Source organism: Oreochromis niloticus, linkage group LG6 (assembly GCF_001858045.2).
Source record: "Oreochromis niloticus isolate F11D_XX linkage group LG6, O_niloticus_UMD_NMBU, whole genome shotgun sequence".
NCBI classification, from domain to species: domain Eukaryota; kingdom Metazoa; phylum Chordata; class Actinopteri; order Cichliformes; family Cichlidae; genus Oreochromis; species Oreochromis niloticus.
The window spans coordinates 37,931,771-37,956,606 of NC_031971.2; the positions used below are offsets into that span (position 1 = coordinate 37,931,771).

The 24,836-nt window shown below is 42.9% G+C and overlaps 1 protein-coding gene across 6 annotated transcripts in view; it reads left to right on the plus strand.

Moving 5' to 3' along the window:
- The window catches only part of rptor (regulatory associated protein of MTOR, complex 1), a 188,051-nt gene that overhangs the window by 157,928 nt on the left and 5,287 nt on the right, over positions 1 to 24,836 (plus strand). For 4 of the 6 annotated variants that reach the window (XM_025908055.1, XM_005470097.4, XM_025908057.1 and 1 more), the window contains 7 exons: positions 6,084 to 6,189; positions 10,256 to 10,370; positions 10,471 to 10,595; positions 11,524 to 11,649; positions 14,617 to 14,664; positions 23,394 to 23,500; positions 24,612 to 24,739. In XM_025908055.1, the coding sequence (XP_025763840.1) occupies positions 6,084 to 6,189; positions 10,256 to 10,370; positions 10,471 to 10,595; positions 11,524 to 11,649; positions 14,617 to 14,664; positions 23,394 to 23,500; positions 24,612 to 24,739 (755 nt within the window). The remainder of the gene's footprint in view (positions 1 to 6,083; positions 6,190 to 10,255; positions 10,371 to 10,470; positions 10,596 to 11,523; positions 11,650 to 14,616; positions 14,665 to 23,393; positions 23,501 to 24,611; positions 24,740 to 24,836) is intronic. The other 2 variants (XM_025908056.1, XM_003447979.5) reach the window with 2 other exon arrangements.

Consider the following 24,836-nt stretch of genomic DNA (forward strand, 5'->3'; position numbering starts at 1 on the left):
CAGATGTCAAACTGGTCAGCCTGCTTACTCTCCCACAAAAGGCTGGCTCATCGCACATCGCTTTGCCGCTGATGGTTGGTCTCTAGTGTACATGGCGGGCTCTGGCAGCCTGTGTAACCCTCTAATACATTTACCACCCTGTCATATCAATAATGGAGTGACTATCAGTGCTCTCTAATTAGTAGTCACTCCAATCGCTCGCCTCGATGGTGACAGAAGTTTAACTGACTCTTCAGATTGCGAGCAGTTTTTTCACCCAGGAACTCCCCTTTAGAGGCGACGAGAGAGTCGGGGAAGACCTCAGTCGCCTTCACACACTGACAATAAAAAATGGTTTTAATACAGGGAAAATGCTGCATAGTGCACCTTTAAAAGGAGAAAGGACATCGCCATATTTTCAAATCAAGAACTTAGAAATGTTTTCTCATCTTCCTCCATATTCCACTGCTAAGCAATCTACCACTTTAAAATCAGCTTAAGTCAGTTGCTAAGCAACAAAGCAGCACAATATGGCAGATAATTTTCTGTTTACACACATTTATGTGAATTGGTGTCAGCGGTGCGTGTTTATCGTGCTTTTTTGCAGCAGTTTGAGGACAGATTGAGCTGTCTAAGGACATAAACTCTGTGTTATAGGATTTATTTTAAAAAGTAATGAAGTCCTATGGAAAACAGCAGGGTGGGGACCGATCACAGTGAGAGAGAAAGTACCTGCTGTTTGTACGAGATGGCTTTGCTGAATAATGAGCTCCATAATGTAACATCCTCCTGAGTGAAACTTAAGATTAAGAGAAGTGCTTTCACCCGGCACAGTAGTAACACCGAAATTCTTTAATATTAAATCAAACTAACGCGTGTTTAAACGGCCTGAATGTGTCGTCTTTTCCAGGAAAAAAGGCAAACAGTGTCAGCACATTTTTGTAGGTTAAACAGGAAGAAAAGCGATATTTAAAAAAAGAGAGAGAGTCAGGGTCAAACAGAGGAGAAAATGGAAACTTTGCAAAGTGCATGGAAAATAATGGGGGGTCGTTTTTGCTCATGGCTGATATAGAAAGAAGATATTAGTAAAATCAAATATTTACAAAACATGTAAGATGTTTTAGGGGGGAAAGTGGAGGACAGGAAAGAGAGAACTGGAAGAAAAAATAAAAGATGATGAAAGTAAAATATTTGAAAAGGAAAGCAGACACTGAGGGGCAAATAGAGGTGGGCGAGGAGGAAAACAGAGATGCTAAAAGTGAAAGAAAACTCAATATGAAGAGCATGGTGGTGGGATGAATAGGATGAAAGAAATACGGGGCCAGGAGTGGCAACAAAGGCTGATAAAAAGCAGAGAGATGACTGGATGTGAAGGCGAGTGAACGAGCTCACAGAGTAGATGGAGGAGGAGGAGTAAAGGGGAGTTTTGCCGCAAATCATAACGCTGTGTTGGCAAAATTTTGAGTGCTGTCATAAAACTTAACTCCATTACAAAGCCGTGTGTGTGTGTCTTAAAGTCTGCAGACAGGTTATCATATCACTGTGTCAGCAGCACAAGAATGTGTATATTTGTGTTTCTCCACACATCTGTGAGAAGCAAGGACGCTGAAGACTCCTCACACGAGAGACAGAAGAGACGTCCTCTGCTTCAGGTTCATATTGTTTGAGAAGCAAAGAGCCGTGGTTACATGCACAGCTCCATGTGGACTTTTTATCCTCATAACCAGCTTCATATTTGTATTCTCGGACTCTAGCTTTGTCTGAAATCCATCTTTATTCTGACACTTGTCCAGTTCAGGGTCTCGGTGGAGCCTTTCCCAGCAGTCGCAGGGTGCATCCAGGACAGGTCGCCACAGAGAGACAGACAACCACTCACACAGTCACACCCACGGGCAGTTTAGAACCAGCTGACCTTATTTTTTGTCTTGAAGTGTTTTATTCTTATTTTATTAGTCATCACTTTTAATGTCAGTGTTATTTTTCCTAATTATATTAATATATGTTTTTTTTTCCCAGGGGCATATTTTTCAGAAATCATGGATGATGGTAACACAAATACAGAACTTTTTGAGGGCTTACAGTTATAAGACAGCATTAATAACTCTAGGTCAGGTTGTGATAAAATCGGCAGAGACTAAAACCTAAAAACATTTCCAGTTCATTTTAATTTTATTTAAGTCATTTTGTGATCACGAGTTTCAGCTAGGCCTCAGGCGTGTAGACCTAGAGTGGCTGACTTGTTAGCAAACACCAACAACATTTCACTGAGCAGTTATGAAACTTTAAAAAGTGCGACGAAAGGGGAAAGGAGGGACTTTAAGTAGCTATTTTTTCTAGCATTTTTGAGCCTCCCAGACTTCTGTAGTCCAGGACTGAACACCATATTTATACCAAGTGTCGCTTTCTATCTGTAACCAGCTTTGAGCCTCAGTAGCAAAATTTGTAAAGGCAAAAATGCACCACTTTAATCTCTGCTGTGGAGAAACTGTAGCGTTGGTAACGTGGCTGCTTCATTTGTTTTCTGATCATTCGCTGAATTTTGGGAAATCTTTCAACGGCCATGTCACCATGTGCCGTCAAAACTAGTGGCACCATATGAAAGTTTGCCAGATTAGTCGACATTAAGGCAGCATTCCTGAAATATGTCTCAGTCCATCTTGGATTGAAAGATTTTTATACATCCAGCTTTGAACCACTGAGAGAAATAGGACCATCATTTTGGAGACACAGCCAACACTATCACAACAATTTGTTCAAGCTGGTCATCTTTCATCTGGCATAGCCCCAAACAATTAAACTGTACAGATTTGAAGTTTAAAAAGTAGTGTTCATCGCATCGCACAGCTCAACAGTCCCAAGATGCGATGCTAAATGTCAATGAGTAGTAAACGTGTGAAACCTCAAGGGCTGAAAAATGAGGTTAAGGTGATGGTGCCGAAAACTACAGTACCTGTAACTGTCCTCTGAAGCTGGCTCCAAAAGTGAGCCAGTCACCATAAACTGTTAAAATGTCCACCATTTGTATCCAAAAGCAAAGTTTTGGTTTTTAATTGAGAGGGGCTATAGCCACTGGGTTTCTGCCAGGCTTCAGCTCTACAGGCATCCTCTGCCATGTTTGTGCTAACTTCTGACAAATAATATGGTTTACTGTTTGGACCATCTGAGAGGTTTGTGCTTCAGTTTTGGTTGAGGTCAATTCTAGTAATTTGTTACCTAAGTGATGGATGCACTTTGTTAACCAAGCGCCATCCTTTCATCTCAGTATGGTCACTATTAGACCAAAACACTAACATGGAGGTGGCCAAAATGCTAACTAGACAAAATGCAGAAGCCCTCACAGTGGTTGCATCCATCTTTTTTGTACAGTTTATGGGTCTGAAATCACAGGTAGCTGCTGACTGTTGTTTGTCCGCTACATACACACAGCCTGTTTGGCTGTCCACATACTTTGGCCTTACTGTACACTACACACTGTTGATTTTACTGTATATGCACAGCGTGCAGAGCTGTGTGGAGATTGTAAGAGTGTCTCACACACATTTTTCTCCTCAGGGTCTCATTATACGTTACATTAGCAGCTGACACGCTGCAGGATCCCAACCCTTGCAACGACAGCATCAGCCAGCAATTTCCACACAGGTCGACATCAGACTTCTAAATCTGCCTCCTCTGAGAAACCATAAAACCCTAGAGACACTGTATATGAATGATGTGACTGAACACACGCTACATACAACATCTTTCTCACAGACACAAATCTGTTTATTCGCTGTGAGGTGTTACATTATGTGTGTTTTATTTCTCCAAAAGCAACACACACCAGGCGAGGACATTGCAGGAACAGTAGTAGTGTGGTCACATGGTACTATAACTTTGTGGGTGGGTGGGGTGGGGACTGTTTAGCATTCAGGTGGCGTGGGAGGCCTTGCTGTAGAAATGTGCTTCATAAGCACACGCTGGCACCCGACATTTAAAACCACACACATACATTTACAGTTTTCCTCTGTTGTTTATTCACAGCCGCGCAGTTAACGTTTAATTTATGACTTTAATTCATGTCGCTGAAGAATGACACAGACTTGCTTTATATTAAACTCTGCATATTTAATGTCCTGTTTTAAAAAAAAAAAAAAAAAAAGTGATTCTGTTCCCTTAAAATAAAGTGGGCACAAAGTCTGTGGGGCCCATTTTGTTACATAAGACTTAATAAAGTTAATACTTTTAATATTGTCCCACTGCTCAATAGATGTGATGAGATGTGATTACATAAAGTGAACTTGATACCTGGACTCATTATCTTGGTAATCGCATGAACGTCCCTTAACATTGTTGCACCGAGGCGATTCAGGCTTCACTGTGAAGTTGAAGAACTTTATGGGAATGAGCACAGATTCTCAAAGGAAAGTCGTAACATTTAAGAAACTATGAATCAATCAAAAGGTTTATAATAATCTCGTCCATGTGTTAGTGGCCTCACTGGAACATTTGCATCTCTAAAGCTCGCTATACTGACAGGGCCCTGCGTCCTGCCAACATGAGAAGGAAATACATACTCTGTAAATAAAAGATGGATGGGGGTAGCCACTGTGACATAACCTACTGGTTTCTACAGCGTGCTGAAACCAGTAGGTTATGTACATGTCTTTATCCTGTCTTCCTTCTCTCACCCCAACCGGTCGCAGCAGATGGCCCCGCCCCTCCCTGAGCCTGGTTCTGCCGGAGGTTTCTTCCTGTTAAAAGGGAGTTTTTCCTTCCCACTGTCGCCAAAGTGCTTGCTCATAGTGGGTCATATGACTGTTGGGTTTTTCTCTGTACGTATTATTGTAGGGTCTACCTTACAATATAAAGCACCTTGAGGCGACTGTTGTTGTGATTTGGCGCTGTATAAATAAAACTGAATTGAACTGAACCATCAATATTAGCATGTTTTTTATTAGTCTGCAGAGACCATATCTGAACAAGAGGTTGAGTGCTAAACTAGCAGCTAATGCAAACTTAGTTAGCATTATTAAATGCATTCATCTCAGAGACAAATCTGAGTAGTAGTAACAGTATGGGTAACATAAACACACATCAATTTTACAATGTCTGTCACTTTATTAGGTACACAACAAGCTATTTACCTCCTACTTTTTACTGACACCAACAACCAGCCACAGTATCAACAATCCAACTGCAATTTTTCCAGGAACTGCAAATTCTAGTTAAGAATTAATTTATTACTGTAAGATTATCTTTATAAGAGCGTAGACATGAGGACTAAATCATCTTTGGATACACTAAAATGTAGTATTTTTACCCTTGGCTAGATAGCTGTGCTAGTGGGTTGCTAATATTAGATTTTCAGTAGATAAGTTGGCTGCTAAAATAATTAACATTGTGAACTCCTGTGGCTTTTTGTGTGTCCCACGTAACTACAGAAGCTTGCTGACATACAGATAGCATCATCATTGAGCTACATTAATCATCTGGCACACAAACCTAAAATGTTGAGCCTTTGCTAACTACAGTAGCTGTTAAGTAAACAAATCTAACTGAAAAGAGGGTTGATATTAATATTTCAAGTGACGATATTGCTTCTGCAATATTCTAGAAAATCTACCTCAATGCAAATTAAACTCCATCTTGTAATTTTCATTAATTCAACTTGATGGAAGTAAAAACGTCAGGTGTGGAAATTATACAAAATTGTTCTTTTTCTTTAAATTTTACTCAGAACAGAAACTCACTGGTCTGTTGGGAGGTTGTGTTTTTGTTTTTTCATTGATAGTAACCATCATCCAGAGAAGAGTCCAGGCTGTATCAGCGAAGAAGGGATTATAATGGTTTCATTTGTTATTTGGTGCAGTGGTCTCTGAACGTGGGGGAGAGCACAACAGGATTTAATTAAGTTTTCAACTTTGAAATTTTAAATGTACTCTCAGCAAAAGTGTCAATGTTCAAGGCTCAATAAAAATGGATTTATTGCGGCAGTAATTCGATATTGTCCCTCTGAATTTTTTATTCGTTTGTTTGCTTATCATTTTAGAAATGTTCCAGATGGGGAGAGCAGTTGTAAATCTCTTTTTCTCTCTCTCTGTCTTTTCTTTTATGCAATCTCGCAGATCCCCGAGGAGCACGACCTGGAGAGTCAGGTGAGGTTGGAGCGTCAGTGGAGGTTTCTGAGAAATGCTCGCGTAAGAAGGCAGAGTCGAAGCATCATACAAAGAGGTCAGTAATGCGCACAAAAGAGCTTCTTCTTCTTCTAACTTCTTCCAAACACATTTATATTTCACGTCGCTGCCTGGAAGAAAGAATAGTCTTTCTTAGTTTAGACACTTAATGTCCTGGGGAGGATTTTCATTGGGGAGATGTTCAAATGAAATGAACAGATATTACTGGAATTAAATTAATTTTTAAAATCTCTTCCCTGGTTTTCATCATATTCAGTATCGCATTAAATGATTCCTCTTTTGAAAGGTAGAGTGACTTTGGTTAGGAAGCATACGACATACACAAGCTCTGCGGTCACTTCACTCGAGTACTTAGCTTCTAACAGAGCCATGTTTAATTGAATGTTTATGGAGCCTTAATGAGAGCAGGATCTGGGTGAAATCCAGACTGTCCAAAAAGATAAAAACAGACAGAGCCTCCAGCGGCACTTTTCCCTGTCGGCTGGTCTTTGTTTCCTCCGTTTCTCTGCCAGGAGGTGATTATTATTCTGCCATTCTCACCAGGTTCATGTTTTTGTGTTCAAAAAGCAGTTTTTTTTTTTTCTTTCAGCCTCACTTTGTCTGTCCGTGTTTGTTTTCACACACATTACTGATTGTTGGGAAGCTTGATTTTCATTTTGAGAGGACTTGTAGGGATGGGCTCAGGTGCATATGATGAAAGAGCAGAGGAGAGAGAAAGTGCACCTAGACTGAGTAAATCATCACAGTCAGAAGGTCGGCCTGCACTAAAGTATGTCCTGCTTTATCATCTGTTTCACTGTAAATAGGGTCAGAATTTCTAAAATCAACTGGCAGCCGAGGTCGTAATCTCACAAAGGAACAAGGCTTCGTTTTCACCTCCTCCTCGCTTGTTGAAACACTGCAGATGTTTAAAAAAACGGTGTTTCACTTCTTCATTTAGTGAAGGATTACTTGATACTTTCTTAACTTGGCACCAACTTCTTTCATCTGCTGTGTTTTAGCATCAGGTCATTGCTGCACAGCTGTAGTTTCTATCACTTTCTATCACATCTGCATAAAGTGGCCGTTTATGGAAGTTGTTTTTGTTTTTCTAACAAAGGTTCATTGGTAATATAATACCCAAGGACAAAATAGTCCCTATGTTAGTTGGTTAAACTGTTACTAGTGACTGACAGTCGTGTCTAATTGACTATTTACGGAGCCCTAATGAGGCTAACTTGGGTGAAATCCAGACTGTCCCCGAAAAACATCAAGATGCATCAAAAATTTTAGGTGAGCAAGTTTGCAAATGATTCGCAGGGATGGAAGGATTGATTGAAATCAGTTCGCAGCAGGAGACGTCCTCTTTGTGAGTCACAGGTCTCCCCTCACATGCACTCGCACATTAAAGAGGCTCCAGTGCCAGCATACACACAGACTCCCCGGGTGAAGTTTGAGCAGCTCTCAAACAGAATAACTAACACCCCCGACGTCACCGGCAGCCCCCTCCACACATGCATACACAAACACACACACACAGTCACGAGGCGATTGGCGTCAGAGCTGAGGCTTGCTCACGCACACGTCTATCCCGTTCTCGTTAAATCATTGAATTCCCCTCGCAGTTTTCTGAAAGAGAGAAGTAGTAGGGTTGCCCTCATTCAGTCGAATCCCTCCAGAGAGAACCAAGGCGAGAGGAAGGAGGGAGGAGGAGGGAGGAGGAGGGGGAGGGTGCGATGGAGGAAGATGGAGGAGTTAAGAATGAGGCAGCAAAGCCAGCAAAGAGAGCAGAGAACAAAGGATGTTCTGTAGCCTGTGAACCTGATTTGACTTGTACTGTTTTTTTTTTTTGTTGGTACAAAGTCTGCCCACTTCACTTTGCACTTCTGAGGTGTACTCTGTTTTTACAGTCGCTCTTTATCTACTGTGATGTCACACTTCATGCACATAAAGCAAGTCGTGCTGATGATCTCGCCCGGCTTTTAACCACAGGCCTCCGCAGCGTCTCCCTCCAACTACATTTTCCTCCATCACAGCTCCATCCATCCCCCTTCATTCTTCTTCATCTCGTTACGGCGGTCTCGGGAGTGAGTTCATGTAGCCAAGGACGGGGTTGGCAGCCGGCATGTGTTGTTGCCATGACAACATATAGTGAGGCAGTCAAGTCATCAGATTTATCAACGTGTTTTTACTCGCAGTGAAACCTGCCAGTGGGGTACACAACTCCACTGTTTTCTTGCCTCGGCTCTTCCACCGCAGACCGTTTCATGTTTTGCTCCGTTCTCGTACTTTGCCTCAGGTCTTGCTGTCGATGGCCAGGCTATGCTTTGTCCTTTTTTTCCTTTATTCCACATGTTCTACTTCTAAAAATGTCTTCCAAGAAACTTTATTTGCTTTTTGTTTTAACTTATATACCCTTATAACCCTATAGCATCTACATACAAATACTTTAAAAACCAAGTGCTGGTCTTTAAATTATTATTTTAAGTACTACTGTTAAATGTATAAAGTTCAGATCATACTTGACCTTTGTGTTGTGTTGGGAATCTCGGCCCCCATTCCATATTTAATTATGTTCATCAAGCAATAGTACAGCCCAGTATTTAATATGTGTATCCAAAGCATAGACTGTATGTTTTAAAATAAATAAAGTTAAATAAAATAGAGTTAAGTGGCTAAAACCTGCAGTCTTTCCAGTGGCCAGCAGAGGGCGACTCCTCTGGTTGCTAAAAGAAGTCTGATTGTATAAAAGTCAGTGAGAAAATGACCCTACTTATCACTTGAGTTGATTTTATGATCTGTGCCTTTATTTTCATGTCAAATTGAATACAGTATCATGGTGATTTGGTAAATGACGGAGCCATTCAGAGGTAAAAAGGTGATAAAGCAGTGTGTGCTGTATGGTGGGCCTGACTGATGAAAGTGTAGCTGTCCTCCGTTTCTCAGTCAGATCAACCTCTCACTTGTTGTTCACACTTTTCAGGTAGAGTATATGAGACCCAGTCCATTTATACAGCCTATGATCCAAAACCTCATGAAGCATAAATTTCTCTTTTTCCAAAAGCTATTAGAAATGTGTCAGTGAGCCACATTATTGCGCCGAGTGTACCTTTATTATCCTATACAATTAAAAACTAGTAATTAAACTGTAATTCTTTGAACATTTCTTTTTAATCTGCTGACAGAGCATGGAAATATGAACTGCATTAGTGTGTTTAAGAAACTTAGAGGACAAAATAATAATTTGCACGAACACAAAACTCAGTAATGTACCACTGAGTGAGTCCTGAGGCCCTCAGCTGGTGTCTTCGGTATTCTTGGACATGACAAAACCTGTTAGTCAGTTTAAGTAAGTGTGCACTGCTAATGGACCTTTAAATAAACCTTTTTATTGTAGCTCTTATGTTATTTTGTTCCTCTGTTTTATATTAAAATGCTTTTGATTTGATCAGCGGCAGAATTTGAGAAATCTTTTTGTAGTTCATGTGTTAAAAACCACACGCTGATCTCTGGGATACAAAACTGGAAATAAGATGGCAGGAATCGAGCTGTTAACAGTTTCAGTTCGTTTTGGGGGTTTTTCCATTTTAGAAGTTTAAAAAAAAAAAGCTTCATGGAGAGCCAAGGCCAAAAGAGATAAGTCACTATGTAGAAATGAAATCACAGTGAAAACTAGACTACTCAATATGTACAAAAATTACTATCTAGAGCCCAACGGTTTGTCATAAACTCTGTCCTAAATGCTACTCAGGTGGCAGGAAAGCTACCCAAGTATCGTAGTAGTAGTCGGTACTGAATAGCTGTAGGCTCCCTGATCCAGCCAACGGCACGAGGAAGCAGGGACAGACTACATTTTATTCATTCATCTTACTGTAGAAGATTGAGTGTTCAGGTTGGCAGTACTGGGGATTTGAGCTTGCCCTCGTTACAAATCCATCTCTTGTCAAACTACAACTTCTTTGCTGTAAGGTTGCAGCTGCAGGCGTGGGTTAGGTGTGCCAGCAGACGGGTTGTTCACCCATCTGCGTGCCACTTACCTTAACCTGCATCAGGAAACAAACCTCCGGTTTGGATGAATCCATCATCCTTTCATACCCACTTTTGGATTTTCTCCTCTGTTTCAGGTATTTCTCGTCTGGATGATCAAATATTCATCAACCGCAACCCTGGAGTGCCGTCAGTGGTCAAGTTCCACCCCTTCAACACCTGCATCGCTGTGGCTGACAAGGACAGCATCTGGTCAGAGACTGCCACACATTCAGTTAAAAGGTTAAACAGATCATATTGTCATCTAATGAGTGTGTGTGTGTGTGTGTGTGTGTGTGTGTGTGTGTTTTAGCTTTTGGGACTGGGAGAAGGGCGAGAGACTGGACTACTTCTACAACGGAAACCCTCGTTATACTCGCATCACGTCCATGGAGTACCTGAACGGACACGACTGCTCACTGCTGCTCACCGCAACAGGTTTCTAACACAGACACACACACACACACACACACACACAAGTGTGAGTTCAGATGCACAAGTGCATCCAAGTTACCAACGCAAATGTCCACGCCCACTGGCAACAGCAGAAATCGCAGAGAGGCTTATTTGTAGCAGCAACAAGCCTTAAACACTTGACTGTTACACACACACGGAGCACTCATGTGTAGTCATCATCATTCATCAAAAGAAGAAAGCAATTACCCTCCGTGGCTTTATCTTCATCACCCACAGGAACCGGAGAAAACAACTCGACATTAAAATACAAACACATTTATTTTGTTTGGTCTTCCTTGTGTTAAATTAAGCTAAGAAACTTTGATAAAAGGCTTCAGTATTGATAAATCTAAATTCCATCTCATCAAAAAGTAATGTGCACTTATTCAGCTTTTCCCCATCACTCATGCTCTGAAGGATAGCAGGGCAGGACATTAGTTATAAAAAAGAATCAGCATTAAAAAAAGTAAAACGCAGGCTGTAAATCAAGTGGAGACTTTTATGGCCTGTAATAGCTTCCTCATAAGAGTGCACGGACGTGTTTTATGTTGGGCTCGGTGTCTTCGCCGTGTTTCAGCCGCAGAGGTTTTTGAGGTTAGATTCCTGCCTCGTTGTTTCTTTCTGATGAGATGCTCACAGGCACAGAGCCTTTCAGGATGCCGCTCGGCGTTACACACTCTCCATCTTCTTTTGAGGAGTGTGTGTTCACAGTCAAGACACAGTGTGTGTGAAAGAGTCGTGGTTCAGGGTTTTCATCAACGCAGTTCAACACTTTAAAGTCCATTAAGATTACAAACAGGATGCTGGTGTCTTTGCAGCTCCGTCCAGCCTCAGCGTTTACACCACGCTGCGTTTTTCTTCCTGGCTCTCTCTCTTACTCTGTATCTTTCCCTCTCTCTCCTCTCTCCAGATGATGGAGCGCTACGGATCTGGAAGAACTTTGCTGACCAGAAGAATCCGGAGATGGTGACGGCGTGGCAGGGTCTCTCCGATATGCTGCCCACTACCCGAGGTCAGCCCTCCATCAGCACCCACAGTAAAGACCAATGCTCCTTATTACTGTGTCACCAACCCATCCGCACTCCCACCCATACTCCAAAACCACAAACTGTCCCAAAGCATCCCAGTCATACTTCCTCATTGCTCCATCTACAGAGAAGGTCTGAGAGGAGTTTGTTTTTCTCCTAAAACTAAAATAATGACAAAAAAACTAAGAGAAAAAATGAAGTTTTGCTGAAACGATACAGCCACAGCTGACAATTACAGTAGAAGTAAATCTAATAAAGTAGGTTAAGGTTACGTTCACACTTATATCTTTTTAAATTAAATACAGCTCAGGTTTTAGATGAATAAAAGAAAAGGTCCACCACATACTGGACTAAAGTCACACAGCACTGAACCTGAAGGTAGATTTTCTTTTTCTTTGCAGTGTGTTTGGTGTTTTAAACCTCAGAAATTCATCTCTGAATAAAAGGTGGCACCGATGACCCAGACCCCATCAAACCCAGCAGTAAACACTCACTCGCACAGCTTCGGTTTTAATTACCGCACGTGTGCTTTAAAAAGATGTGCTCATCCCACAGAGCTGTTCAAATCACTAAAAATGTCAGATTTGAGGGGCAGCAGTCAGGGCAGACCACTTCACCATCACTGGAAGTCCGGGAGAGTTTGTCGCAAGCTGCTTTAAAAATAACCAATTTCACACAAATGCTAAATGAAAAATGACACAGCTGAAACTTTATTTCCATACTTTTGCATTTGTGTTGTTTCTGCTGCCGTCGGCGGCAGGTTTAAGTCCACGAATGCAGCTCTAATTTAAAATCCGCTGTCAGCTTCACCTCCCTCACCTTCTCACACATTCCACATCCGTCACATATACCTGTCACACCTGAAACGGCGGGGGCTGTTTAACCTACTGCGGGCCCTACATTCCAAGTCTGCACATAATCAATCATGAAATGCAGAAGGTAGGTATTTCTCATTCTTCCCCTGTGAGACTGTTCACATTGCTTTAGTGATCGTTATAAAACTGGGACTGTGGACGTTGGTGGATCCGCTGCCATGTTTACCTTCGTGTTGACACACTTACACACAACTCCCGAGGCGGAGATATTCACAAATGCGATGCAGGCACCCACTGTACACACCTGTCAGACACTTCCACCCACCGGTGTGTTGTGTCAGGTTACGCACGCTCTCCTTAACTCTCTCCCCTGCTTTAAATTTCTGCCTCGAGCGTTTTTCAGCCGATACTACTGGGATGTTTTTGGGAGCAACTGTGACAGCTGTAAGAATAACTGTTTCTGAGCATAACCTGTGTGATAAATGCAGCGATTACCTGCGTAGCACTCATTGGTCCGTCCCAAAATAGTGCACTTTAGCACGAGCGCAGAAGAAGACAAATGTAATGGGGTTTTCTTTGGTTTTTTTAATAAGAGCGTGTGAGCTGCGGCACCGTATTTGGCTAATTGGCAGCAACCAGAGCAGAGCTGTCAGATTGAGTGACTGGCTGATTCAGTGCCTGACTGCATATCTGTGCAGAGGTGTGGACCTCATGCCATGTGCACATATGTGTTTCCGTCATTACCGAGCCACAGAGTCACCAGAGCTCTGCAGGGACCTGCAGGGAGGAGACACACTTAACTAACACCGGTCTCTGCCTGACTCTCACGACACAAACCGCGCTGAGAAGCTCTTCCTCCGCGGAGGACTCTCCCACAGCGGGCCACAGCCACGCTTTCTCTGAGGCTTTAACATTTAATGGTGTGCTTGTTATCCTGGATGTGTCGTCGGTGACAGTCCACTGTTTTGCAGTCTGTATGCAGAACCCAGTGAAGGCATCAGTTTTAATATAAGCAGCCACTCAGATGAGACCTCACTTGAAAAAGTTTTACTGAAGAATCCAGCTTCGGCTTGTTGTGCTCCAAAATGTAAAAAAATAAAACTGAACTTGGCAGTAGATCTCAGAAACCTCGGCAATCTCACGCAGACTCTGCTTTCCCTGGTGCATTCACACCCACCACCTCCTGGCCCAGTATTCAGTTCTGAGTTATTACCATTGCTTGGAACGTCTTTCAGATTGAGTACAATAATGCTGTGTTTAGAATTTTTACGATTTTTAGCGTTGCCTCAGCTGCATTAATAATGTAAAACCCAATGAAATATTACACAAGTCTGTCTTCTCGCTGCCAAAATCCTGCTCTACCTCTGTAGGCAGTTGCAACAAGACTGAGCATTTCTCAAGGAGATGCTGCCAGACAAAACACACACTCACACACAAGAGTACCAGCAGGACCTGTCCTCACTCAACCCGCCCCCCTCCCATCGTCCAATAACACGCTCCTGTGCTGTTTTTCATCAGTGATCCATCTCTGTGGACTGTCTGGCTTTTTGTTATTTTGCTGGGTCTTTGATATTGTTTTGTGGGTCCCCCCCCCCCCGAGAGAGAGGCTGAACAAGGCAGCAAGACCTCTGAAGCAACAAGTCTCCATAAGAATCCATATATAATTGTGCACCTTCATCATTTCCAGGTGTTGTTTTTGTAATTGACCAGCAACAAACTGATGCACACTCAGCTCCACCCTGCCTGCTTTTTAACGCTGTGGTGAAGGGATCTTAGATTCTGCGTCCTGCAGGTTCGGATGCCGGGGACGCTGCTTGTAATGCAGAGGTGGCAGCTCGGCTCAAATCTCCTTCCGCTCTTTGGTGTTGACGTGCAGCTGTTCGTCATTTGGGAGATGCCACGCTGGGAAGCTGCAGCCTTGTTCATCCCTCTGCTCTTCGAGTGCATGTACAGTAATACCCATGAAGTGGCGAGGAGTACCTACCGTCACTTCATGGCTATTACAGCTCTGTTAGGTGTGTGTGGATGTTTGGGTTAGCATGCACAGGGGGTTCTTGCTAATTTGTTGCTTGCTTTGTTACGTTCCTGCTCTCCTCCCCCTCCCCCCCTTCTCCATCTTCCCTTCCTTCCTCCATACGCTCCTTTTCCCCCTGCTCGCAGGTCTGGCCAGAAGGGTCTCCATCTATCTTGACAGGAGTAAGCAAGGAGGTGAGTGTTGCATTTCCCTTCTATTCTCCCTCACTCCTAAAGCAAATGTGCTGCACTACACAGCCGAGGGTGTGCCTCTTCATTTAGAAATTTCCTTTATTCCCCTGACCACTACCAGCACGCTTCATTCATTCATCTGTCTGGTGGTGTTTCATTACTCCATCCCTGACAGTCAACCAAAGTTCAGAGCACGCTCCATGAAGAAAAAACTTCCACTAGCACAGACATGTCCTCTTCAGAAGGCCAGCACAACCTTTTTAAAGTGATATCAAAAACTCTTAATTCCTACCTTCTTTAACCTTTAACTCTAATCAGGAGGTTATTTACAAACCTACAGTTTTTCCTTAATTTCAGACAAAGGTGAGAAAGCAGATTTCTGTTTTTCTAGCCAGCGACAGTTTAATGAATGTCAGATTCTAGCAGCTGTCTGCACTTGAGTTTTCAGTCTTTTGCAATAAAAGATTCTGGTTTTCAGAGGCCGTGCACGTCAAGCACCATCAGTGTAAATAAGCCAACATTACCTAAATAGATAATTCTGCAGATGTTAAATGAGCAGTTAAAAATCAGCCACTGCTTAAACAATCAGAACCGACACATTTGACCCACTTTGCAAGTAAACACTGGGAGATTCTTGCAGCTATATTTAGCTGGCTAACTAACCACCCTAATCTTTAAAACTAACCAGTCAGGAAAGTTTAAAGAGCTGCAGGACATGTAAATGTCATGTGACCATATGAACTTCATGTCTAAATGATATTAGCTAAAGAATTGAGCTAAATCTCCATGACCAAGGCAACAATCAGTGAAAAATGGCTGATTAGCTTTAGACCTGTTGGTTCTTTGTTAGCAGTAAGCTTCATTTTTAGTAACGTAACACTCTCTGAATACACTGGAATGGTTTTCTGGGATATATGCAAACATCCTCAAAGTGTTTACACACTACAGGAGACACATTAGTTGTGATCATATTGAAACTGTAACCCCAAAAAGTCTCTGTGGAAATATTGTTTGGCTTCTTTAGATTGTGAGGAACTGCAAAAAAGATCACCCTTAAACCCATGCATCATAACTTCAGCCACACGCACACACCGCTTTGACTTGGCTAGTTATTCAGCTGTGAAATTATGGGATCCTTGTACCGAACACTCAGTTGCAGGCACATTTGCAAATGGGTATTTGATTAACTCGGCATGTAAAATAATACTTTCACATAGCTGCATACTCTCCAGTCACTCTTCATCGTCACCTCAAACAGCTTCTTTCATTTATTTAAAAAAAAAAACCATGCACACACACAAATTTAATCTGGTCCCATGGGTGTCTGTGTTTAATTGGGACTGTGTCTGTCTCACTGGAGGGTTCAGCCTGTTAAACTTCAGAGGAAACAGTGGAATTACAGGACTGCGGCTGGCAACTGGCTCTGAGAAGTTATTCCTGCAGCTTCTGCAGCTGCATTAGTATGCAGAGGCTGTCGCTGGAGGTAGAGCTTTGTGCAGAAAACAAGAGGGATAAGGTTTCTAGGTAAAAATGGGAGAATTCTTAAGAGGGAAGGTCAGACAGGGGTTAAAAGGGGTGGATAAGTAGGTGGATGGCAGAGGAGAAGATTGGAAGACAGGATAGATGGAGAGAAAATAAGGAAAGAAAAGTTGGAGATGACTTGAAAATGAGGTCATGCTAGTGTTTATTTAAGGCTGGAAGGAAGCACAGAGAGAGCAAACCAGATATTTCTAATCAGTATTTGTTCTGGGGTTAAAGGGAATGAAGCGCACAAACGTCACATCTCTGCAGATTAGACTGAGAGCCGATCTAATTAAGTTCTGATCCACATAATTTCAATATGTTACAACTCAGCTTTATGTCCTTAGTTTTATTTTTATTCCTTTTAATGCCATTAGGTTTAAGTTACTTTTTTCTCCTCGTTAATCGTCTTTCTCTTTGTCCCCCTTCTTGTGCATGAGCAGAAGTAGGGCAGACCTCTCTTCTTTGGTTTTATGGAGACACGCTTTGTGTCCTGCTTTACATTCAGCCTTGCTGCCTGGGACCTTGTTAACATCAGGCCTCCAGAACCTTGTGTGGAGTTGCAGTGATACAAAAGGCTGCAGTTTTTTGTCTGCAGCTTTTACATAAACGCACATCACAGATTTTCTCTGTATTGTAGGTAAACATATTTTTAAAGAACTACATAATAAAAACCTAAATAAATTATTGTCACTGCAGTATTCTAAAAATGTTTGATATAAAATTCCTAAAATATGTAAATTATTATTTTTTTGATGTAAAGCCAGTGTTTATATTGAGGATCTGGCGCCTCCTGCCAAGGCTGCTGTGTCAAAGTGAACTAGATCATCTTCTACAGCTGATTGGTTGGTGGAGTTTAGAAAAGCAGCCACTGGGAGGTGAATCAGGAAGATTAGCGATGTCTGAACCACCCTCACACTTTGGCTAAAGGCATCAGAAAACTTGCAAAATTGACTCGTATTTATTATATTCAAAGTATCACATTGATTATCAGTGTAAAATGATTCATTTATGTTGCCGTTGTATTCCTGCCTGTGAGACCTCCAGCAGCAATCCTGGATCAGAACCCATTTCCTTAAGTTATTTAAAATGGCGTGAGTAGTCTCCTCTCCCCAATAACCAGGTCAACAGGTGATAATGTCGGCCGCTTAGAGCTCATTTCAGGAGGTCTGTGTCAGCCAAGCAGGTCGGAGCTCTTTGAAAGGTTAACCAAATGCCAAAGTGGGGAAGTCTCCCTGCCTGTCAGAACACTCCCGTATCATGACATCAATGTCTATCAGAGGCACGCGCGTGCTGGGTAAGTTCCCAGTAATCTTGGAGGTTTATTACCAGAATCCTGGAAGACCTTTTCAAAGCAAACAGGATAAAGTGAGGAGATTGAAAACGCTGAGGGAGAGAAGAAGCAGGAAGGCCTCAGCGCCGGTTTTAATGAGCTGCAGTGTGTGGGATAGTTAGGCCATCACTGGAGATAATGGTGCAGAATAAGAAGGCAGAGGAAGGCGTCTTCTCCGGAGAGGAAAGATGGGAGTGAATCAAAGATATTTATGCAAAGGAATAGATAAATATCACAAATTGGGGATTTTCTCAGCAAACTGGTGCCGGAGCAGTGATGATCCACCACAAGCCTGCTGGCTGTTAGTGGTGTTAAACTAGCTTTTTTTGCCCAGTTGAAGATTCAGCAAGGGAAAGGCCATCTGCTAACAATATCAGTGCTGTTTTAGACTGGGGAGGACTCAAGCAGAGAGGGCGAAATACCAGATTTAAAGAGAGATTGTACCTGGAAGTTATCTATGCCTCCACCTCTGTAATGTGGTCAGATTTCCAGTTGAGGAAACATTGCCCACACTCCCTTTGCCAGCTTCTTCCTTCTCACAACTCAATTCTCCATGTCCATATTGATTTCTGTGTGGGTAACTAAGACCCGCTCAGGCCCACAAAGGTTCCCTCTAAGGCAGGATGATATCCCGTTTTGAGCAGCTGAGTGTTGTCTGCAAGAGACAGAACTGAAAGGTTTGGTTTAAAGTTTCAGATCTGTGACCCTCTGAACTCAAAGTGAACTTTTTTGACAGCCGTCAGGGAGAATTTAGCTGCTTGAAGTGGGACAGAAGAGTTGACGAGGGAAAGATAGAGGAAGCGAGAAGTTAGCGAGAGGAGCACCTGGATAGAGAGATGGAGAGATAAACAAGACTGCAAGCAGGCGTACAGCTGATTGTTCTTCGAGTGTCTCAAGCTTAATATATCTTAATTAGGACTGAAGCATCGGCTCCAGCAGAGGTGAATGGGGGTTGCACACTGCTTCACTGCTATTTTGAGCATTGATTTTAATTCAAAAAGTGTTCCTTTATCTCTTTTGATCCTCTTTCTTTTCTAGAATGTAACAGAAGCAACAAGTCAGCCATATTTCTTTTAATCAGCTTCTTTTAGTCATCAAGTCAGTGGAACATCTGGGAAGTTTGTAGACATAGGGCTCTTTGTCACTTTGCCCAGAAAGTTAACTAAAAATAGCATGATGCATAGAAAATGTGACTTTTGTATCACATAGACACAGTTAAGAAAGGAAATCTTCAGAAAAAAAGTGTTCAAAGAGCATCGTGTTTCAGATCCCTGATTAAAGACAAGAAATACAATTTCAAACTCAGAGTTCAGTCAGGATCTGTATGGAATAATTCTGGTTTGGGGCTGTGACTCTGGTCCGAGACCTTCCTGCCTTCCACGTGAATGCACCTAAAAGCGTAAGCAGGGAGAGCAGGAGCAAGACCTTTGTACAAAACAGAACAGGCTTCGGTGCCAACAGGTAGGACACTGATCAAGTTAGACACAGCGTGAAAAGGTGGCACTCGGGTGGAGGTGTGCTGTGACACAGCTGGCAGAATCACAGCAGCTATAGGCAGGCTGAAGGAAGTCGAATAGCTTATTCCATGTGAGATTTGGCAGTACCAGAGGATATGTGGTAAACACTGCAATCAGCTGACTTGCCAGGAGTGCAGCCTGAGTTCGACGTTGTTTCATTCATTGCTCTTTGACAGCTGGGATCAGCTCCAGCCCCCCGCCACCCTGAACTAAACATATGGTCAAGAAAATGGATGTTTGGAGCAAAAAAGCATTCCCAAAAGCAACGTTTGCCAAAGATGACCAACTTCTTATTGTGTCATTACCAAAACAAATGATGAAACTAATAAAGGGTGAAAGCAGTGTGTTGTCTTGCTCTGCTGCATCCCATCAGAAGTTAATATTTTGCTTGTCATGTGCTTAATTTGTAGTCCTATTTCAGCATTAATGACGTTTGTTTTAGAATCACTATATGCTTTAGTTCTGCCCGGCAGTCCTTTAGTGCTTTGCAGGAAGAGCAGATCTGTGCATCATTTTATTTGACTCCAGTCTTCCCCTGACTTTGGGAACCACTGGCCCAAAGAATTTCTTATTGTGAGAGCACACAGAGGAAGGCGTTGATGAGCTGTATGTAAATCTTTGGGAAACTTTGCTGATGTGCGTTTCCTCCTGCACACACTTCAGTGCACTGGGGAATCTTCCCTTCTCCCCTCCTCTCATTGTAACCCAGATTTCCTCATTACCAGTCTGTCAGCCTCAAAGGGAATGCCGCCTCCTCCTTTTCACAGCATGAGAAGCCCGCGCGCGACTGTGAGCGTGTCACTGACAGAGCACAGTCTTGTGAAGCGGTTTCCCCTGCATGCTATTCCCCAACATGTGCCAAGGCACACCGGCAGCGTGACGCCCGAGCGGGCCGGGTGACGTCACGCTTTGATTTGAAGCCGCCGCACGGGGCTTGGGTTTTCCTGACAGTGTAAACGAAGTCGAGCGGTATTGTGACACAGCAGCGCAAGCACAGTCACGACTGATAAAGGAGACACGTGAATGATCCGAGATCAGCCGGGAAAGATCTCTAATAATTAACGTGTTCACTCTTCAACAAGGTTTAGGAAGAGCAAAGAAAATAGCTTCTTCTCTTTCCATCTACACTTCGTTTTGCAAAGGAGGCAAATTAGAATAAAAATAAGCAGTGTTAAAAAAAATGAGATGAATGTATGAAGCAAGGTGGTGACATAGGTGGGTGAGCTGGAGATGCCTATTGATTGTGTAAAAACAGGAGGAGGAAGTGACTCAGAGAGAAAGGAGGAGGAACAGGAGGAAATGAAGCTTGGCGTGATGAGTTTCAAGAGGATAGAAAAGGAGGCTGTTTCTGTAACGTCTGTGGTGAAAGCACTCCTGCAAGAAAGGGGGAGAGAGATGGAGTGTGTTTTTAATGTGTGTTTTGCTACCTGCCCCATTATTTCTTCTCCTCCACCATTCAACCCTCCATTAGAGCGTCTGCACTCTGGCTTGTAGGAAATGCATTTCTCCATCTGCGCCAAGGTTATCAAAGTGAACTAAGAATATTTATTCTGTTAACTAAAATGAAAAAAAAGATGCATTATGTACTTTGAAAATTATGTCAATTAAAATGGAAAACACACAGGCTTTAAGCTTTTAACACAACACGCAGTGACACGTACTGTATATGTACAGAGAATCAAGTAGTTTGTGTGCACCCACATTGTAGTTTAATAGAATAACCTTCCTTGCTTTAATTTGCCCGGTGACCTTTGTAACCCCTCATTTCCTGTCTGTCTCGCCCATCATTTCCTTTCACTGAAGGCAGAAAAGCCTCCAAAATGATGCAGACAAGCAGCACGTGTGGTTAAAGCTCCATTAAAATGCTGGTCACTGCCGGTTAGCTGAAGATTATTTTGTGAAACTACTCAGACATAAATTTAGTTGTTTGCACGGAGTTTGAAGGTCTTGCACGTGTAATATGCATGAAACCTGTTACGTGTATTAATCCTGAGCCGTTTGGTAGAAAAGATTTGCTTCCAGTCTGTTATCCAGATGATTGATGTCAGAGGTCTCTTCAGGTTAATACTCTCAGAATCGTGTGACTTTCATCTGCTTACCATTTGCTATTATAGCATGCCGCTAGCTTTGCCCTTTAAAACTGTGCAGCCACTATCAAGCATGTTAAGTCATAGTTTAAATCTGCCTTGCTGCAGCCAGAAGCTGCAACTTCTCTGTTTTCACTGTACGGTCAGCCGATTGGCCGATGACGCTGCATGTAAGCGGCGAGCTCCTGCTCACTTTCTCCGACACAAAAAAAAGGTTATTACTGGTCTGGGTTTCCTCAGTGCGACAGAAAGAGAGAGAGAGGCAGAATTACTGTGTGCAGCGATAAAGCTGAAATTACACTGCTGCCTTCAGTGGTTCATTTCAGTAAATTATGAATATTCTGCACTTGTCTCAATAGGCATTTGCTTAATTATTTATCTGTCTTATTCTTGACAGTAAATAGTTTGTAGCATTTAAGTGGCTTTGCTGTTACATTCAAATTATGGCTAAATGAACACCTTTGAAAGTTTTGGCTTTTGTTTGTTTGTTGTTTTATGAACGTGGATATTTTAGTGGTTATTCTGGATTAATTTTGCTTGCCAAAGGCAAATATTAGTGTTTCTGCTTTACTCAAAGGCAGGTCAGACTGCAGTGTGAAAAGCAGCGAATGGGAGCAGCCGAGGGATCGTTAGACAAATAAAGACATCTGGTGCATAGGACCAGCAGGGGGGGTCAGCTTATACCTGGAGGGGTGCTGAACCCTGACTATACACACAAAGTTGGCTTGTAACTACACTCATCAGTCTACCCCGTTGGACCCTCTTTTGCCTTTTCTTTAGAGACTTTGGCTCATGTTGACATGACAGCGTCATGCACTTGCTCCAGATTCGTCAGCCGCACATCCTGCTCTCCTGTTCCACCACGTCATGAAGTTGCTCTATTGGTGATTCCATCCATCCACTCTGTGCTGCTTATCCTCTTCACGGTTGCAGGGGGGGCTGGAGCCTATCCCAGCTGTCTTGGGGCGAGAGGCAGGGTACACCCTGGACAGGTCGCCAGTCTGTCGCAGGGCTAACACATAGAGGGGTGCAAACAAACTGACATGAACAAAAAATAGAATTGTTAAAAGTTCATATTTACTAAGCCTGCTGGAAAGTTTAGGAAAATAATTTTCCTTCATGAGAGCCCTCCTGTTTTTCCTTAAAACTATTTTAGAGTATTAGCACAAAGTCGCGTCCAGTCCCGTCCATCTGTTTTGTTAATCGCTGATTCAGTTCAGTCGCTGGAGCCTATCCCAGCTGTCACAGAGCAAAACGGCGGGTACATGTTTCCAGTCCGTCGCAGGGGTAAGAGGAACAAACCCCATTCATCCTCACGCTCCCATTCAAACTTGGGTTAAAGGATTGCAAACTGACTAAGAGCAGTAAATAAAAGGAGGCATTTATTTGCTGTTCAGTTTGTTGAACTGTTCAAATAAATAGTGTCAAAACTAGAGACCATAATTGACCAGTTGACCCGTGGCCGTGTGGAGGAAGGTCGCTGAAACAGTCACACCCTAGCCGCTCATCGTGGAGCGCGCTGTCGGCTGCAGTTAGCTTCCCTCCGCAGACGTTCCTGAGCCAGCACAGCTTGTGCAGAACTGTTCACTTGATTCCTGCTGTGACTGCCAGCATACGAAGAGTCCTGCTGTCTTCAGCTTCTTCCTTCCTCACTTTTTCGCTCGAGTGCCATTTGACTCATCAAAGCCGGAATCTGCTGACAGGCGCAGATCCAGGGTCAGTGTTTGCATCTCCCAGTGGTCGTCCTGACAGGGAGGGTGCAAAATGCTAAACAATGCTCCAGTCTGCATGAATGGTCCGAGTTTTACTGCAAAAACATTTCTTTTGCACCTTTACACTCTGCAGACAGCAGGGTTTTTGCTCATTTTTGGATCGTTCCTTTCTGTTGTATTTATTAGTGACGCACTGGTGCAGGAGCCTGCTGCACTAATCTTTCATTTGACTTGGTACATGTGTCAGCGTGAGCCTCCTGAAACCTCCGACAGATTGCGTGGGCTGTGTATTACTGGGATCAGCACATGTTCTGTGTGTTTAGCAGCTGTGTTTATAAGTGTTTGTAAAGGTCCCTTTTTAAATGAAATTAAAAAAACATCAAATTCAAACTGCAGCTCGCAGATTGTGTGCAAATTATTCTTATGCTGTTCGTGTAATTGTGATTAAAAGCCACCTTCTGTTGTTTGAAAACAATAAATAATCCTGGTGTGTGCTTCGTATTGAGCGCACAGTCCCGTTTGTGCTTGTTGTAAGTGTCGCTGTGTCGTCCTGTGTTTGCAGGAGCAGGTATGGTCGTGGACTGGGAGCAGGAGACGGGGTTCCTCATGACCTCCGGAGACGTCCGAGTCGTCAGGATCTGGGACACTGACAGAGAAATGAAGGTCCAGGTACTCGGCCCACCTCACTGCTTTGTGTTTCTCTTCATTAGTTTTATAAAATCGGGTAAAAGGATGACCCGAGGGCAAATGGAGAAAATGTTGTGGTTTGTGTCAGTCAAGTGTGACTCTCTGCTGCCCTCCTTCTAGTTCCTAAATCATTGTTGTGACCTTCATCTTCATCTGATTTAGTTTATTGCTCTGTGCTATTGATCACCTTCGTGTCTCTGGAAAGTTTTAGAGAAATTGAGACTTGCAGGTTTCATCTTTCTAAGTAGAATTTCAATCTTAATGAGACTTTTATTGCCATTTGTCATAAATCTAAACATTAAAGGAAAAGAGGGAGACATCAGAGGAGGTTCAGGGATGTAGTGAAGGAGGACGTGCAGAGGGCTGGTGTGACAGAGCTGGATGTTTGGCACAGGGTGAGATGGAAGCAGATGATTCGCTGTGGCGACCTCTACAGAGCGCAGCCCAAAGACGTTGTTGTAATATAAACGTAAACACTTTATATCAGCTCTTCTGTGTATCCAAAAATCACACTTTGGTCTTTTCACGTGATTCACTGACAATACAAAATTATCCAAAGTAATCCTTTAGCAGGATTTTGAGTCTAGCTTCCAACTTTTCCCAAACGAGGCCGCTGCGTGGAAGCATTTTGGTGGAATTTTAGATTTAAGCTGTAATATTCATCAGGAACAACTCACATTACTTTGTTGGTGCTAAAACATGAAAACAAGCCTGTTTTTGAGGCGTTTCGCATTAAAACTTAATGTGTTCACAGAGCTCTCTGCTGCTGCTGCTGCTGCTGTCTGTTTGGGCAAAGTAATGGAAGTGTGAGGCAGAGCCAGTACTGTTAGTGTGGTTTCTTTCTTTTCTCCTTGTTTTTACACATCTAATGGACCTCGGTGTGCTAATCATTGTCATGATGGATGGGCTTAATACAAGTACAAATGGCCCCAGTCTCGCCTGTGGCTGCATATTGATGCTGGGCCCAGCTTCAAATGAGCCAACAGAGCACATGATTGATGATTTTAAAGGAGGTTTAATGTGAAATGAGCGTTACCTTTACAGACCTTAACAAGAGGATTTGTGTGTGTTCGTGTGTGTGTTCGTGCGCCAGGACATCCCAACAGGAGCGGACAGCTGTGTGACCAGCCTCTCCTGCGACTCCCAGCGTTCGCTGATCGTTGCCGGTCTGGGTGACGGGTCTGTGCGGGTCTTTGATCGGAGGATGGGCCCCAATGAATGGTAGCCTCCCATCATCACTTTCTCATCACATTAAATCACTTTCAAATTTATGATTTCTCAGCACGGTTTTATTTTACTGTCTCAACGTTATTTAATT